Source organism: Bombina bombina, chromosome 9, assembly GCF_027579735.1.
Source record: "Bombina bombina isolate aBomBom1 chromosome 9, aBomBom1.pri, whole genome shotgun sequence".
Classification (NCBI taxonomy): Eukaryota; Metazoa; Chordata; class Amphibia; order Anura; family Bombinatoridae; genus Bombina; species Bombina bombina.
Window position 1 is genome coordinate 221,755,351 of NC_069507.1, and position 19,363 is coordinate 221,774,713.

Consider the following 19,363-nt stretch of genomic DNA (forward strand, 5'->3'; position numbering starts at 1 on the left):
TAAAATAGGCAACTTGTTTTTAAATCAATATGGGCCGAGTATAAACCTAAGAAGAAACAAAAATGAATTGATAGCCATTGAGTAAAAGGGTGAGATGTAATAGTCTAATGTTCCCTTATTATTACTTAAAAGGACAGTAATGTCAAAATATATCTTTCATGATTTAGTTAGAGCATTCGATTTTAAACAACTTTACAATTCACTTCCATCATCTAATTTTTTTCATTCAATTGGTATCTTTTGTTAAAAAGCATATCTGATTGGTAGCTGCATATACTACACGCCTCTTCTCATTGGTAGGGGATTTCTGTATTGTTTAAAACTATATGTTCTCTCTCACTGGTTTTCAAACCTGACCTCAGGCCTCCATAACAGGCCACATTATGAGGATATCTAAACTAGAGGTGAAACAATCAGCTGATTAGTAAACATGGTTATTTTACCTGCACTTATCCAAGGTAATGCTGAAAACCTGACCTGTTGGGGAGAACTGAGGACAGGTTTGAAAACCAGTGCTCTATCTGAATGAAAATTGTTGGGTGCCATGACTCCAATTCTGTATTTTTGCCATTCTGAAAATGGCTTCTAAGTTTGTGAGATATGAGATATGCTCATCTACCGATTTGTTATATATATGTTTCACACCAGAAATACCCTGTTTTGTTACATTGTATCTGTTTGCTAAGCACCTCCCACCCTGTATTATTAATAAACAGCTACAGAGTGTTGGTAAACCCCAACCTGTTGCAGAACCAACCTCAAAACGCTGGAAATCCACACTTCTCTATCGCTTGCACTGCAAAGGGTGTTTTTGTTTGTTTGTTTTTTAAACAAAAAGGCTGCTTTAGTTGTTTGTTTTTTTAATACATTTTAAACCCCTATTTTAGATGCAAATTTTTAAAAATGACATTATTTGTAGTGTAAACAATATGACAATTTAATTTAAGAGTAAAAGTATCATTTATATTGTGGGACAAAACATGCTATTCTGATGCAGTGCTGAGTATGGGGGCGGGGGGGGGGGGGTGATGTGTTGTGCAGCCACAAAGACCAAGACCGTTAAAGGGACACTGAACCCATTTTTTTTTTCTTTCCTGATTCAGATCGAGCATGCAATTTTAAGCAACTTCCTAATTTAATCCTATTATCAATTTTTCTTTGTTCAGTAATCTGGACAGCACTTTTTTATTGGTGGATGAATTTATCCACCAATCAGCAAGGACAACCCAGGTTGTTCACCAAAAAAGGGCCGGCATCTAAACTTACATTCTTGCATTTCAAAAAAGATACCAAGAGAATAAAGAAAATTTGATAATAGGAGTAAATTAGAAAGTTGCTTAAAATTTCATGCTCTATCCGAATCACAAAATAAATTTTGTGTGTTCAGTGTCCCTTTAAGCAGCAATTTAGAACATTCTCATAATTGCAAGGCTATATGAATCATTCAATAGAGAACAACTTCTGTTAATTAATACACTCCATCATATTACAGATAAATGTTTTACAATGAAAAATAAATGTAACTGGTCATTAAATCAATTGTACAACATACACACCAATTGCCCGGATATACATTCTGTTAATTTGTGGTTAAAAAATTGTTATAACATTGTGTGTGCGTGTGTGTGTGTGTAATAGATAGATAGATAGATATACACACACTCACAAATATATGTGTGCATATACAATTGCATCTATGAATATATTATAAGATATATCTAATAGGGATAGACAAAACTTCCCAATAGTAAAATTATGGGCTGGCTTTTAGATTCTGAACATATTTGTCGAGCCCTGGCTACATTTTCAGTATCGGTGAGGATACAACATTCAAAACAAGATATTTCAAATAAAAACAAAAAGGCAAAAGGAGCTATCTGTAAACAATGTATTACATTTCAGCCAATAAAATAGATCACTGGGAAACACATTAAAGAAGAGAAAAAAATGTCACAGTACACTGTCCCTTTAACAACTTTGGGAAAGCAATGAATTCCATAAAGTAAGTGCAGCAATGGAAACGTCCAGTAAGCAGGAACAGAATAAAGTAATTAGGTGGAAGGAACAGTACTAAGAAATAGCAGAGCTGTGTATGACCACAGAAGTGAAAACTACATTAGCTAACCGTAAAACAAAGGACTGTATACATTACTGGTGAATGGTATCTCAGATCACACACCTGCTGCGTAACCACTGAGCACAACATGCTGCATATCATACAAGACGGTAACAAGGAGTGAGATAAGACCATCAGTAATAGTTAACCATTAAAGGGACACTAAAGATTTAATTACAAGATTTCTGTTGTCTTGCTGTAGAAAAACATGTCAGCCAAGTGTAAACATTTGTTAATCAACTTAATATCTTGTTTGTTACAATCCGAAACTCCACCCACCACTTGCCAATCTGGGCTGTTACTGATGTTGAAACATCTAGGTCACAGTCATTATGTTAGTTTAAAATGCATTGTTTTACAGCTGTTATTTACTGAAGCCAAATATGGAATTGTATGTAGCAAGGTTAACCTTGAAAACACAGCAGTGTGCATTTACAGCTCTTAGAATTTAAAACAAAATCAATTTTTAGATCTAAATTACATGAAAAGAGGGTCAAATAATTGAAGAATACTTCACTAACTAGGAAACACTAACTAGCATAAACAGTCATCTAAACACTACATCATATACTATTGGCTACCAAAGCCCACTACATGACAGGAAACAGAATTTATGCTTACCTGATAAATTATTTTCTCCAACATTGGTGTGTCCGGTCCACGGCGTCATCCTTACTTGTGGGAACCAATACCAAAGCTTTAGGACACGGATGAAGGGAGGGAGCAAATCAGGTCACCTAAACGGAAGGCACCACGGCTTGCAAAACCTTTCTCCCAAAAATAGCCTCCGAAGAAGCAAAAGTATCAAATTTGTAAAATTTGGCAAAAGTGTGCAGTGAAGACCAAGTCGCTGCCTTACATATCTGGTCAACAGAAGCCTCGTTCTTGAAGGCCCATGTGGAAGCTACAGCCCTAGTGGAGTGAGCTGTGATTCTTTCAGGAGGCTGCCGTCCGGCAGTCTCATAAGCCAATCGGATGATGCTTTTAAGCCAAAAGGAAAGAGAGGTAGAAGTGCTTTTTGACCTCTCCTTTTACCAGAATAGACGACAAACAGAGAAGAAGTTTGTCTGAACTCTTTTGTAGCTTCTAAGTAGAATTTTAGAGCACGTACTACATCTAAATTGTGTAGCAAACGTTCCTTCTTTGAAACTGGATTCGGACACAAAGAAGGTACAACTATCTCCTGATTAATATTTTTGTTGGAAACAACCTTTGGTAGAAAACCAGGCTTAGTACGCAGAACAACCTTATCTGAATGGAACACCAGATAGGGTGGAGTACACTGTAGAGCAGATAACTCAGAAACTCTGCTAGCAGAAGAAATAGCAACCAAAAACAAAACTTTCCAAGATAACAACTTAATATCTATGGAATGTAAAGGTTCAAACGGAACCCCTTGAAGAACTGAAAGAACTAGATTTAAACTCCAGGGAGGAGTCAAAGGTCTGTAAACAGGCTTGATCCGAAACAAAGCCTGAACAAATGCTTGAACATCTGGCACAACTGCCAGTCGTTTGTGTAGTAGGACAGATAAAGCAGAAATCTGTCCCTTTAGAGAACTCGCAGATAATCCTTTATCCAAACCTTCTTGTAGAAAGGAAAGAATCCTAGGAATCTTTATCTTATTCCATGGGAATCCCTTGGATTCACACCAGCAGATATATCTTTTCCATATTTTATGGTAAATCTTTCTAGTTACCGGTTTTCTGGCCTGAACCAGAGTATCTATCACGGAATCTGAAAACCCACGCTTTGATAGAATCAAGCGTTCAATCTCCAAGCCTTCAGCTGGAGGGAGACCAGATTTGGATGTTCGAATGGACCCTGAACAAGAAGGTCCTGTCTCAAAGGTAGCTTCCATGGTGGAACCGATGACATATTCACCAGGTCTGCATACCAAGTCCTGCGTGATCACCGAGGCCCTCTCCTGTGTGATCCTGGCTACCAGCCTGGGAATGAGAGGAAACGGTGGAAACACATAAGCTAGGTTGAAGGTCCAAGGCGCTACTAGTGCATCCACTAGAGTCGCCTTGGGATCCCTGGATCTGGACCCGTAGCAAGGAACCTTGAAGTTCTGACGAGACGCCATCAGATCCATATCTGGAATGCCCCATAGTTGCGTCAACTGGGCAAAGATCTCCGGGTGGAGTTCCCACTCCCCCGGATGGAATGTCTGACGACTCAAATAATCCGCTTCCCAGTTTTCCACACCTGGAATGTGGATTGCAGATAGGTGGCAGGAGTGATTCTCCGCCCATTGTATTATTTTGGTCACTTCTTTCATTGCCAGGGAACTCCTTGTTCCCCCCTGATGATTGATATACGCAACAGTCGTCATGTTGTCTGATTGGAATCTTATGAATCTGGCCTTTGCTAGCTGAGGCCAAGCCCTGAGAGCATTGAATATCGCTCTTAGTTCCAAAATGTTTATCGGGAGAAGAGACTCTTCCCGAGACCACAGTCCCTGAGCTTTCAGGGATTCCCAGACCGCGCCCCAGCCCACTAGGCTGGCGTCGGTCGTGACGATGACCCACTCTGGACTGCGGAAGCTCATTCCCTGGGATAGGTGATCCTGGGTTAGCCACCAACGGAGTGAGTCTCTGGTCTTCTGATCTACTTGAATCACTGGAGACAAGTCTGTATAGTCCCCATTCCACTGTTTCAGCATGCACAGTTGTAATGGTCTTAGATGAATTTGCGCAAAAGGAACTATGTCCATTGCTGCAACCATCAATCCTACTACTTCCATGCACTGAGCTACGGAAGGACGAGGAATAGAATGAAGAACTTGACAAGCGTTTAGAAGTTTTGACTTTCTGACTTCTGTCAAGAAAATCCTCATTTCTAAGGAATCTATTATTGTTCCCAAGAAGGGAACTCTTGTCGACGGAGACAGGGAACTTTTTTCTATGTTCACCTTCCATCCGTGAGATCTGAGAAAGGCCAGAACGATGTCTGAGTGAGCCTTTGCCTTTGAAAGAGACGACGCTTGTACTAGAATGTCGTCCAAGTACGGTACTACTGCAATGCCCCTTGGTCTTAGAACCGCTAGAAGGGATCCGAGTAACTTTGTGAAAATCCTTGGAGCAGTGACTAACCCGAATGGGAGGGCCACAAACTGGTAATGTTTGTCCAGAAAGGCGAACCTTAGGAACTGATGATGTTCTTTGTGGATAGGGATATGTAGATACGCATCCTTTAGATCCACGGTAGTCATAAATTGACCTTCCTGAATTGTGGGTAGAATCGTTCGAATGGTTTCCATCTTGAACGATGGTACTCTGAGAAATTTGTTTAGGATCTTTAAATCCAGGATTGGTCTGAAAGTTCCCTCTTTTTTGGGAACTACAAACAGATTTGAGTAAAATCCCATTCCTTGTTCCGCCGTTGGAACTGGGTGTATCACTCCCATCTTTAACAGGTCTTCTACACAATGTAAGAATGCCTGTCTCTTTATTTGGTTTGAGGATAAGTGAGACATGTGGAACCTTCCCCTTGGGGGTAGTTCCTTGAATTCCAGAAGATAACCCTGAGAAACTATTTCTAGCGTCCAGGGATCCTGAACATCTCTTGCCCAAACCTGAGCAAAGAGAGAGAGAGTCTGCCCTCTGCCCCCCACTAGATCCGGTCCCGGATCGGGGGCTACTCCTTCATGCTGTTTTTTTTTAGCAGCGGCAGGCTTCTTGGCCTGCTTACCCTTGTTCCAGCCTTGCATCGGTTTCCAGGCTGGTTTGGTCTGTGAGGTATTACCCTCTTGCTTAGAGGATGCAGAATTAGAGCCCGGTCCGTTCCTGAAATTACGAAAGGAACGAAAATTAGACTTATTCTTGGCTTTGAAAGGCCTATCTTGTGGGAGGGCGTGGCCCTTTCCCCCAGTGATGTCTGAGATAATCTCTTTCAATTCTGGCCCAAAGAGAGTTTTACCCTTGAAGGGGATATTAAGCAATTTTGTCTTGGATGATACATCCGCTGACCAAGACTTAAGCCAAATCGCTCTACGCGCCACAATTGCAAACCCTGAATTTTTTGCCGCTAATCTAGCTATTTGCAAAGCGGCATCTAAAATAAAAGAGTTAGCCAACTTAAGTGCGTGAACTCTGTCCATAACCTCCTCATATGGAGTCTCTCTACTGAGCGACTTTTCTAGTTCCTCGAACCAGAACCATGCTGCTGTAGTGACAGGAACAATGCACGAAAAGGGTTGAAGAAGGTAACCTTGCTGTATAAAAATCTTTTTAAGCAAACCCTCCAATTTTTTATCCATAGGATCTTTGAAAGCACAATTATCCTCGATAGGAATAGTAGTGCGCTTGTTTAGAGTAGAAACTGCCCCCTCGACCTTAGGGACTGTCTGCCATAAGTCCTTTCTGGGGTCGACCATAGGAAATAATTTCTTTAATATAGGAGGGGGGAACAAAAGGTATGCCGGGCTTCTCCCATTCCTTATTCACTATGTCCGCCACCCGCTTGGGTATAGGAAAAGCGTCTGGGTGCACCGGAACCTCTAGGAACTTGTCCATCTTGCATAATTTTTCTGGAATGACCAGGTTGTCACAATCATCCAGAGTAGATAACACCTCCTTAAGCAGTGCGCGGAGATGTTCTAATTTAAACTTAAATGTCACAACATCAGGTTCAGCCTGTTGGGAAATTTTTCCTGAATCTGAAATTTCCCCATCTGACAAAACCTCCCTCATGGCCCCTTCAGATTGGTGTGAGGGTATGACAGAACAATTATCATCAGCGCCCTCCTGCTCTTCAGTGTTTAAAACAGAGCAATCACGCTTTCTCTGATATGCAGGCATTTTGGATAAAATATTTGCTATGGAGTTATCCATTACAGCCGTCAATTGTTGCATGGTAATAAGCATTGGCGCGCTAGAAGTACTAGGGGCCTCCTGCGTGGGCAAAACTGTTGTAGACACAGAAGGAGATGATGTAGAACCATGTCTACTTCCTTCATCTGATGAATCATCTTGGGCAACTTCATTATCTGTGACAGTACTGTCCTTACTTTGTTTGGACGCTTTGGCACAATTATCACATAATTTAGAAGGGGGAGACACATTGACTTTCATACATATAGAACATAGCTTATCTGAAGGCACAGACATGTTAAACAGGCTTAAACTTGTCAGTAAAACACAAAAAACCGTTTTAAAACAAAACCGTTACTGTCTCTTTAAATTTTAAACAGAGCACACTTTATTACTGAATATGTGAAAGAATATGAAGGAATTGTTCAAAATTTACCAAAATTTCACCACAGTGTCTTAATGCATTAAAAGTATTGCACACCAATTTTGAGAGCTTTAACCCTTAAAATAACGAAACCGGAGCCGGTTACAGTTTTAACCCCTCTACGGTCCCAGCTACAGCCTTTGCTGCGACTCTACCAAGCCCAGAGGGGAATACGATACCAAATGACGCCTTCTAGGAACTTTTCCAACTATTTTCAGGTCCTCACACATGCATCTGCATGTCTTGCTCTCAAAAACAACTGCGCAGTAAAGGCGTGAAAATGAGGCTCAGTCTACAACTGGGAAGGCCCTTCCTGACTGGAAAAGGTGTCTAACATAGTGCCTGACGTTAAAAAACGTTCCCCAAGTTTATAAATGTGAAATACCTGCATAAACATGTATAAAATGCCCAAATAAAGCAATCGATTTTGCCCATAAAAGTGTCTACCAGTTTTATAGCCCATATTAAGCCCTTTATTCTGCTTGAGACTAAGAAAATGGCTTACCGGTCCCCATGAGGGGAAATGACAGCCTTCCAGCATTACACAGTCTTGTTAGAAATATGGCTAGTCATACCTTAAGCAGAAAAGTCTGCTAACTGTTTCCCCCAACTGAAGTTACTTCATCTCAACAGTCCTATGTGGAAACAGCAAAGGATTTTAGTTACTGTCTGCTAAAATCATCTTCCTCTCACAAACAGAATTCTTCATCTCTTTCTGTTTCAGAGTAAATAGTACATACCAGCACTATTTTAAAATAACAAACTCTTGATAGTAGAATAAAAAACTACAACTAAACACCACATACTCTTAACCATCTCCGTGGAGATGTTGCCTGTGCAACGGCAAAGAGAATGACTGGGGTGGGCGGAGCCTGGGACTCTTTGCCATTTCCTGTTGGGGAAGAGATATTCCCACAAGTAAGGATGACGCCGTGGACCGGACACACCAATGTTGGAGAAAAGTAGTTGGTGATTGGTGGCTGCACACATATGGCTCTTGTTATTGGCTCACCCAATATGTTCAGCTGGAACCCAGTAGTTTAATCATTAACAAAGGTTACCAAGAGAACAAAGTAAACTGAAAAAAGTTATCTACAACTGCACGCTCTATTTAAAGGGACAGTAAACCTTAAAAATAATGTTATATAATTCTGCACATAGTGCAGAATTATATAACATTTAGGTGCTATAGCCATAAAACCCTTTTTTACCTTTTAAAATGTAAAAATGACAGCGCTTTTACAGACCCGCTCTCTGCCGTCTGCTGAGCGGGTCTGTAATATTTAGTCAGCGCATTGGGCCAGCTGTATAGTCACAGCCCGGCCCGACCGCGCCATAGCACTAAGTGCAGCTCGCTCCTGTGACAGGAGCGAGCTGCACTTAGTCTTATGGCGTGATCAGGCCGGGCTGTGACTATACAGCTGGCCAGATGCGCTGACTAAATATTACAGACCCGCTCAGCAGAGAGCGGGTCTGCGAAAGCGCTGTCATTTTTACATTTTAAAAGGTAAAAAAGGGTTTTATGGCTATAGCACCTAAATAATGTTATATAATTCTGCACTATGTGCAGAATTATACAACATTATTTTTAAGGTTTACTGTCCCTTTAATGGGACACTCCAGTCAAAATTAATTTTTCATGATTCAGATAGAGCATGCCATTTTAAATAACTTTCCAATTTACTTTTACTAACAAAATGTTCAGTCTTTTTTTATATTTAAACTTTTTGACTAACCAGCTCCTACATATATGCATTTGAGATTGGCTGATGGCTGTCACATGATACAGGAGGAGTGGAATTAGACAAACTATGAAATTTGTTAGAGAAAAAAAAAAAATCTACTACTCATTTGAAGTTCAGACTTAAGTGCTATTGCATTGTCCTGTAATCATGCATTTGTTGATTAAGCAAATCTACTATATTTACTTGTCCTGAACAAATTAGTGTCAAGTACAACAGCTACAATAACGTTATTGTGACTATGGCATCAGTTGAGAGAGAATTCAGATGTGGGGCTACTGGTCAGAGGGAGAAAGGAAAAGCAATAGATCAGTTTTACAGGAGTATTAGGTAACAGAAGAACATTCAAAAAAAGATATCAGATGCCTGTTGGCACCAGATACTATTAGCTAGGTACAGACTGGTGAGAGGATACAGAGTTTATGTCATCACCGGGGGGGGGGGGGGGGGGGGGGTATTTAAACCTTAGGCTGCGTTAAAGGGACATTGTACAAAAAAGTCCCTGTTTAAACCCTGTACGGCAGCTGTGTCCTACGCTGTTAGCGCAACTCTGTTGCTTCTGTTGGTGCGCCCATGCTATTTCTGCATGCCTCAGTACAGATAAAGCATAATGGAGGACACCCCAGGCTAGCGATTGCAGGGACAGGGTGTTCCTGTGATCCCATGCCTGTTAGTGGGGTGCCTCCATTCATGAGGTATATGATGCGATCTGCGTGTATCTCATGCTGCTGCTAGAAGCCTGCATGTGAGGAAAGAAACGGCCAGTACAGTAACTGTCAAAAACGACAGCTAGTCACAGTGTTTGTATACAGTACTTAACTACTAGACGCTGGGCTTCAAACGCCATTAGGACCGCATGGAACTTCCTACCTTATAAGGCGTCTTGCAGCCTCAGCCTTTTACGCAATTAAGAATCGGACTGGGGGGTGTGACTAGCAGCGTAGGCAGTCACCCCATGATCGGATCCCGGCCTTGAAATCACATGATCATATCGACAATCACATAATTTCAATTTTACAGCAAGTATTTAGCACTTTGATGGCGGCATGAAGGGCTTAAAATGGACCCTAGATACCAGCATGCCCCCATGCATGCTGGTATCAGGCTCAGGGGCCAACCACTGGATGCAGTTTTGCAGTGATGAAAAAATAAGTGTTCCATGGTCATGAGATCACTGTGACAGCGAGTAATCAGGTCAAAAATAGCTTGTCTTGGCCCCTCCCCTTCTCTCCCAGTAAACACGTAAAGTGATAAAAAGTGTAAAATTACTTAAGTGTTTATTAAAGGAAAATTTATTAAAATGTATTTTTTTATTTTAATAAAGTGGTTTTATTTTTTATTTATGTTTTGTGTTTTTTACCCCTAAATTTTATTTTCTGCCCTTGGTTATAAAGAAAACTGCAAAAAGAAAAAAAAAGCTTTTTTTCCCCATATTTCAAAATATTAAACTCCTATTTATTGTTATTATATATACCCATATAGGGCATCACTAAAAAAGGTCAGTTTGTTACAAAATGTGTATAATATGTATGGGTGCACTTAACAAGAGAGCAGTCAATTAAGGTGAAAACAATAGTGAGCAAATATCCCAACATTGAACACAGAAACTGGAAAAACCTTTGGTCCTTAAGGGGTTAATGTACTTCAAAATGCATTGTAGTTATTTATCTTTTGAAAAGTGGACGTTGTCCCTGTAAGCCAGTGAGCAAATATACCCGATTATCAGTTGTACATAGACATGCACTGTACATTTAAAGGGACATTACAATGCTGGGTACAACTACAGTAGCATGGTTGCTATTGCATTTCCACCTGTATCTGCACCTCTCTTTAATCCCTTCACTACCAGGACTTTCAGAGAAAAACTTGCCCAAAATACTTTTCAGCATTTTTGCTATGACAGAAATAGAGCCATATATATATATATATATATATATATATATATATATATATACACATACATACATACACACATAAAATTATTTTAAGTAGACAACCCAATATGTTGATCTAGGCCCATTTTGGTATATTTCATGCCACCATTTCACCGCCAAATGCTATCAAGTAAGAAAAAATAGTTCATTTGTTCAAAAACTTTGTGTTTCTCACTAAAATTATTTACATACTGCTTGTGCAATCATGAACAAATGGTTGTAAAAGCTTCTCTGGGATCCCCTTTATTCAGAAATAGCAGACATATATGGCTTTGCCATTGCTTTTTGGCAATTAGAAGGCCACTAATTGCAGCTGCACACCACACTTCTATTATTTCCGGCAATGAAGGGGATAATTAGGTAAGGTTCATTTTAGGTTTACTGTAGAGATTACCCTCCCATCTGACACTTCCCACCACTGATCCCTACCTGATCCCTTCCAAACAACTCTCTTCCCTCCCCCACTCGTCACCCTCATCGTAAGTACTGGGAGACAGTCTGCCAATAAAAAATGTAAATCTTTTTTTCCTGCAGTGAAGGATTCCCCCTAATCCTCCAACCTCCCTGACCCCCCCCCCAAACAGCTCTCTATCCCTCCCCCTCTAACTATTGCCGCCATCTTAGGTACTGGCAGCTGTCTGCCAGTACCTATAAACCCCTTTTTTTTCCTGTAGTGTAGATGCCCCATCCCTTCCTTTCCCTTTATTATTTTTTTTCTCTAGCATAGGAACCCCCCCCCTCCACTGCTAAGCCGCCCACCCGCCAGCAAATGATTGTTACAGACAACAGTGTTACCGTTTGTAACGATGAGGCCTCTGCCCTCATATGGAAGCGGAGCACCGATCGCGCTCCGGTTCCATATGCAGCAGATGCCTGGAGCTTCAGGAACTCCAGCTGTAGGCTGTAACTTAACAGCCGGGACTGCTGGAGCTTCCTGAAAGATAGATAATCCTTTATTACCCATTCCCCAGTTTTGCATAACCAACACTGTTATATTAATACACTTTTTACCTCTGTGATTAACTTGTATCCAAGCCTCTTCTGACAGCCCCCCGTCACATGACTGACTATTTAAAATCTATTGAGTTGCATTTAGCACTGTGTTGTGCCAACTCTTAAATAACTTCCCGGGCGTGAACACATTGTTATCTATATGGCCCACATGAACTATCAGTCTCCTGTTGAGAAAAGCAAATACAAAAGCATGTGATTAGGAGGCTGTCAATAGAGCCTTTGAAACAGGCAGGAATTTAGAGGGTTAAATGTTATTAAGTATATTAAACAATGTTGGTTGTGCAAAGCTGGGGAATCAGTGGTAAAGGCATAATCTATCATTTTAAACAATAACAATTTTTGTGTAGACTGTCACTGTTCCTTTAAGCATTCATTGCCCTTAAAGGGAGAGTCTAGTCAAAATTAAACTTTCAAGATTCAGATAGGGCATGACATTTTAAACAACTTAACAATTTACTTTTATCATCAAATTTGCTTTGTTCTAATGATATTCTTTGTTAAAGGCTAAACCTTGGGAGGTTCATATGCTAATTTCAAAGCCCTTGAAGGCCGCCTCTTATATAAATGCATTTTGACAGTTTTTCACAGCTAGACAATGCTAGTTCAACTGTGCCCTATAGGTAGCACTGTTATCACCCCGTGGAATTATTTATGAGTCAGCACTGATTGGCTAAAATGCAAGTCTGTCAAAAGAACTGAAATAAGGGGGGCAGTCTGCAGAGGTTTAGATACAAGGTAATCACAGAGGTAAAAAGTGTATTAATATAACCGTGTTGGTTATGCAAAACTGGGGAATGGGTAATAAAATCTATCTTTTTAAACATAAAAATTCTGGAGTGGAATTAAAGAAAGAGGAGGTGCAACAGTAGAGTTTTATTACACTTCACACCTTGCAACATGAGACCGAGTAAACCGATTTTGGAAGAAAAACAGCTGTAATTTTTTTTCTTTTAAATTGGGAACTGAATCATTAAATAGTGAAAACAAGGGTCATAAATAATTTTTTCCTAATTTCCCTGCAATATAATGCATTAAATGAACCAGTAAATACAGTAGATTTGCACAAACAACAAATGCATCATAAAAAAGACAATTTAACTGCACTTATGGGGTCGATTATTCAAGCTGCGGCGGACTGGGGAGCACATATGCGCCCCTGTCCGCCGCAGCTCGCCTCTGGCAGGCTGAATTCCACTGCCAGAATTCAGCATTGCACACGAGCGCTATTTTTGCGCTTGCATGCAATCCCTGCCCACATGTGATTAGCTGTCAATCTCCCCGGTCGGACGAGACCGAGGAGATTGAAATTTGTAACCTAAGAGGTGGTGAAAGGTTAGGGAAGCAGCAGTCTAATGACCGCTGCTTGTTAAATACAGGCTGCAGGTTCTCTTGTGAGAGCCTGCAGTCGTAGGGGGGCGAAGCCTGCCGAAGGCTTTGATATCGACCCCTTATTCTGAACGTCAAATGAGTAGTAGATTATTTTTCTGACAACTTTCAATGTTATGTCTATTTCTAATCCACCTGTATCATGTGATAGCCATCAGCCAATCACAAATGCATATACGTATATATTATATATTAAAAAAAAAAAAAAAAAAAGAGTGCACACTTTGTTAAAAGCTGCATCTGCTTGAAGTAGAACTGCGCAAGTGCAGTTCGCTACGCTCTTTGCTCTGCTAAAACAGTGAATCAACTTCACCATATAGATTCACTGTTTAATGCAAGGACTTTTTTTTTCCAGCGAGTACGACATGCTCTATCTGCATCATAAAAGAAAATATGGGTTTCATATCCCTTTAAGTAAATGTGAAAGTAAATTAAAAAAAAAAGCTGCATGCTCTGTCTAAATCATGAACGTTTAATGTTGACTTCATGTCCCTTTAAGAGCACTTTAGAAGCCACTTGTTACATTGACACATGGTAGAAGGATGACGGTAGCACAGCTACTGAAGATATGTTTCTGCTGGGAGTGCGGGAATGTGTCAAGTGAAACAATGTATGAGAAATTGTTTGGGAATTTCAAAAACTTATTCATTTACAAACAAGGCAGAGTACTGAGTCAGCAAAGGATTTAGGCTGTATATTTGTAACAAGGATAGGAATAACCATCACACACAATCACACATGCTATAGCTAAGAAAAATATGTGCAAAATACATGAAAGCATTTAATGATAATTTTGCTAGAATATTTTTTTTAAATTAAGAGCAGTTTAGAGATACACCCCTTGCAAAGTCTGGTGGAAATCATGTTCCTGGTCTCCTTTTGCTATAATATATTAGGGGACAGATGTAATTGAGTGTGTGCTGTGATCTAAGCAATCACTGTGTAAAATGATCCAGGTCAGTTATATTTCCCCATACTTAAAAGTAATGGTAAACCTCTACATGTTTTGAAATCAGGTCTGGAATCTATGTGATATTTTACAGGGACATTAATTGATCACTTCTAATAAAAAGATGTGCTATAACATACTTCTTAATCTAGATGTGCCATTCTAATACCCCACGGTCCGGCTGCCCACTTTATACTTCTTTTTTGTGAGCTCACAGTTTGAACTGTTCTTCACTCAGCGCTCTAGCTACAAAAAAAGTTCCATACAACAAGAGCTCTGATTTTACAACAGTTCAAACCACTTGCTTTAACAAAAAAACAAAAAAAGTTATGAAGTCGGCGGCCGGAGTGCAGAGTATTAGAATGGCACGACTAGATTAAAAAGTAAAATTACTGCGCATCTTCATTAGAAGTGATCAATTAGAGTCCCTGTAAAATATTGCTTAGATTACGGACCTGATTTAAAAACATATAAAGCTTACCATCACTTTAAATAATAGAAGTACTACAGTCTTTTCGAAGGAAAAGAAACAAGCACAAATTCTACAATAAAACACAAAAAGAAATTAAATTTATTCTGAGATGCAGTTTTATTTTCCTTAATTAACCCCTTAACGACCCCAATGTACCCTATACATGGCTGGTTGTTAAGGGATTATCTGTGTATAATAGCGTGTCTTGCCTCCCTCCCTCCTTGCTAAAATAGTGCGGTCTCGCCACTGGCTATTGCAAAAGTCACCCCCAGCAACATAAGGGGGTTAAATATTTTATGATGGGATTAAAGTGTAATGTCCCTTTAACTCTTGCTTGGAGAATGCGGTTGTGAGTAACCTAAGACAGAAGTCCAGAGGGGATGGTATCAAGTTGAAATACAGCATGATGAATTGTTTGAGAACCTCCCGCATCTCACCCAGTAACAGGCTTAACACTATAATGGTTTGAATCAGCAGAGAACAAGGCGTTATATTAGTGACATGAAAAGGGATAATGCATCCTTTAAAAAGGGACACGAAACCCCTTTTTTTTCCTGATTTAGGTAGAACATACAATTTTTTTTTCCAGTTTACCTCTATTATCAAATTTGCTTCATTCGGTATCATTTGTTGAAGGAGCAGCAATGCATTACTGGGAGGGAGAGAGGAGAGAGAAAGAGAGAAAGAGCGGAAAAAAAATAGTATATGCAACCACCAATCAGCAGCTAGAACCTAGGTTCTTTGCTGCTCCTGAGCTTTTCTAGATAACCCTTTCAGCAAAGGATAACAAGAGGAGTATGTTCTGTCTAAATCATAAATGTCTAATTTTGAATTTACTGTCCCTTTAATGCTGGTATGAATGGGCAGAATCAAGCAGCACTGGCGGGCATAAAAAGCAATTCTAAACTATTTGTCGGTACAACAGTTTTCTTCAGAAAGAAACATAGCATAGAGCAGGGATTGGCTAATCCATGAGCCAGGCAGCTGGAGTTTTACTTCTAGATCTTAAAGGTACATAAAAGTATGAAAAGAAAATGCAATAATAAAACTAACACAGAGCACTGTGTGCTTATATGTAACATTTTATCATCACACTGTCACTTGCTTATCTCTATGTAATTAACCCCTGAAAAAGAGGTTAAAGGGGAGCAGCAACACACTACCGACTGTACTGGTGTGCTAGTGACAAAAGGCATATGTGCATAGCCACCAACCATGAGCTAGCTCCCAGCTACTAATGTATCATTTTCAACAAAGGATACCAAAAGAATAAAGCAAATTTCATAAGAGAAGTAAAATTTAAAAGTCTCTAAAAATAACATACTTTATCTGAACCAAAAATAAAAGTTTAATGTTCACTTCTATGTTCCTTTAACTTTTAGGTTTATTCTAATACTGTATACTGTATATTACACACTTCATATGAAATCTATTTGCCCGTCCCAGTGTGTGTCAAATGTACACATAAAACCTGTGACAGAGTAAACACTCATCAAGGAGATGAAAGTTTTGTTCCAGCTATGAAAACTCAAGTTCAAAATAACATTTCATTAACTCATTGTGTTTTTATAGCCTCTAATCCAGTATAAACATGGGTACATATGTTGTTATCTAAATATTGGTGCTCACAAAGGCTGCACATTTAAACTATATGATGCACAAAGGATTGATGTATACATTTAGTTCAGGAAGGAAGCCTGCATTTTGGTGATAGGGGCACTGAAACTGAAAAAAAAAATTACATCTCTGATATCCCTGCTCAATACTCTCTCATTACACCAACAAAGACAACCTGGTTTGCCCACCAAACCATTTACCATGAATCCAGCTGCTATCCAGGAACAGAAGGATTATGTAGTGATTGCCTGATTTCACAAAAAAATCCCATGTATACACATACATTGTTAAAGTGTTCTGTAGTCAGTGGATATCTATATACAAATTATAAGTCTAAACAAATAAAAACTAAATGATGTGCTCATATAGCTCGACTCCCTTTATCAATATGTTTCTATCACCAAACTTGATATTTTCAAACACTCTTTTTATTCATACTAAACATATATCCTCACAGAACTCATCCTTACTAATGCTTTCCAAAACAAGCTACATATTGTGTACAAACCGTAGACCAAATCTCAAGCTGTTCCCTCCACTTTTCACACTCTCCTTGATCAACTGGTGTCATAAACCAATTTTTTCTTCTTGTTGAAGATTATCTTCTAACTATGCAGAACTCCCCATTCCACATCACAAAACCAGGGTCAACTCTTACCTAGCCCCATCTGGTACATTACCATACTTTACGGCCCTTACCCAAGTAGCATCCCCCAAACCATTTTACACATTACTTTCTTAAGCTGCTACCCCAAATCAGACTGCCCTCCTTGCTCTGTCTGCTCCCCCAAAACCAGGGTTCCCTCCAGGCCCCAGTTGCTCAGCTGAAAACAAACTGCCCCCCTTAGTCCGGCTGCTCCCTGCAAACCAAACTGCTCTCCTTGCTTCTTCTTCCAAACCAGACTGCCTTTTTCAGTCTGCTCCCCCAAAAATCAGACTGTCCTCATTGTTAAGACTGCTCCCCCAAAACTAGGGTGCACTCCAGGCCCCAGTTGCTCAGCTGAAACCAGACTGCCCTCCTTGTTCTATCTGCTCCCCCCCAAAACAGACTGCCCTCCTTGGCCCCGTCTTCTCCCTCCAAACCAGACTGCACTTCTTACTCCAGCTGTTCCCAAAAACCAGACTGTACTCCTTGCTCTGGCTGCTCCCACAAAACCAGACTGCACTCTTTACTTACTCCAGCTGCTCCCCTAAAACCAGACTGTCCTTCTTGCTCTGGCTGCTCCCTTAAAACAAGGAGTGTCCTCCTTACTACAGCTATTCCCTCAAAAGCAGGCCCTCCTGACCACAGCTGCTCCTGAAGACTAGACTGCCCTCATTGCTCCGGCTTCTCCCCCAAAACCAGATTACCCTTCTTACTTCTGCTGCTCTCCTAAAACCAGATGGTCCCCGGCTGCTGCCCAAAAATCAGATTGCCCTCCAGAGACCAGTGGTTCCCCCAAAAACCAGACCACTATCCTGACGCCAGCTGCTCCAACAAAGCAGGACTACCTTGCTTGGATCTTCTGCTTCCTGAAACCAGGTAACTCGCTTGGCACCAGCTTATCCCCCAAATCCAACTACCTTACTGGCACAAGCTACTCCCCCAAAATCAGACAATCCTCCTAGTCCCATCAGCTAACCCAAGTCACACCACCCTACTTGCCCCAACTGCTCCTCAAAACCAGAAGGCCATTCTAGCACCCCAAAAAAACAGAATGCCATCCTGGCCTCAGCTACTCCCCCAAAACAGAATGCCCTCATAACACTAACTTCTTCCATAAAGAAGAATTCCCTCCTGGCACCAGCTGCTCCCCTAAACAAGAATGCCCTCCTAACAACTGCTCTCCTAAATAAGATTATCCTTTCCGGCAACAGCTGCTCCTCCAACCAGAATGCCCTCCTGGTACCAGAGGTTCCGTGAAACAAGACTACTCTCCTGACTCCAACTATCCCCCAGTTATCATTGCCAGCCTGCTCTTCCCACCTCACCTTAATTTGCCAGGCTGCCTTTCACATTCACCCAGCCCATGGCCAGGATGCCCTCTATACACTGGTTTCTTATATTCAGGATGATCCCCATCTCCCTCCCCAGACTCAGTGCTCGTTCTCGCTGTCACCTCACTCACCCGCTCTGGTCTGTAGAGATCCGTCCTGGCGGCTGCACCACAGCGCGCTCTCCCCATTCTGTAGGATGTAATGGTCCTTCGCTTGGAAAAGCTCCATAACGATGACAGGCACCAGAGCCCGATATAGCGAGCGATCAATAACTCATTCCCGGGGAAGGACGCGTTTTTTTGTGTATGAGGAGGGGACTCAGTAACCCTTCCTCCGTGTATGGTGACGGCAGCACTGAGTCTCACACTTCGTCACCGCCCATATCGGTACTGAGTCTGACAGCTCAAACAGACCACGCCCCTAACATGAAAATGGTACAGTCCAAGAACTGGGCGGCCTCCTGATTTCTTATTGGGATAACATTAAATCCCAAACTCTGCCCCGACCAATCACAGGGGGTATATGACATGACGTATGGGATACCTCTAAAAGTCCCGCCTTTTCTGTGCTGTGACAGGAATATTGTAATGTATTGTATAAGGGTAAAGGTGCAGGTGAGGTAAACGTGCCCAGGCAGGTTATTATGAAGTATAAGGTTACCATGTTTTCTTTTTTTTTTTCCTGTTTTACAATTTTATCTAGTAAAGTAATCTGTTAAAATACAGCAACAATCCTTAATTAAAACTACGTATATTTGTCTAACCAATTTAATCATTTTTTATATAAATATATATAACTATGCTAGTTTTGTTGTGAGACCCGCTGAAGTGTGATTTTTTTCAAATCTTATTGAAAAGCTTATATTTTCTTAAAGGGATAGAAAGGTCATTCTTGAAATGTTACAATAGAAGCATT

At 40.6% G+C, this 19,363-nt stretch overlaps 1 protein-coding gene across 1 annotated transcript in view; it reads right to left on the minus strand.

Annotated features, from left to right (window-relative positions):
• Nucleotides 1-18,801, minus strand: part of INPP5F (inositol polyphosphate-5-phosphatase F) — a 318,517-nt gene extending 299,716 nt beyond the window's left edge. Inside the window, exon 1 of the mRNA XM_053692658.1 lies at nt 18,580-18,801. Coding sequence (XP_053548633.1) covers nt 18,580-18,676 — 97 coding nt within the window. The 5' untranslated portion in view covers nt 18,677-18,801. The remainder of the gene's footprint in view (nt 1-18,579) is intronic.
• Nucleotides 18,802-19,363: the final 562 nt, after the last annotated feature.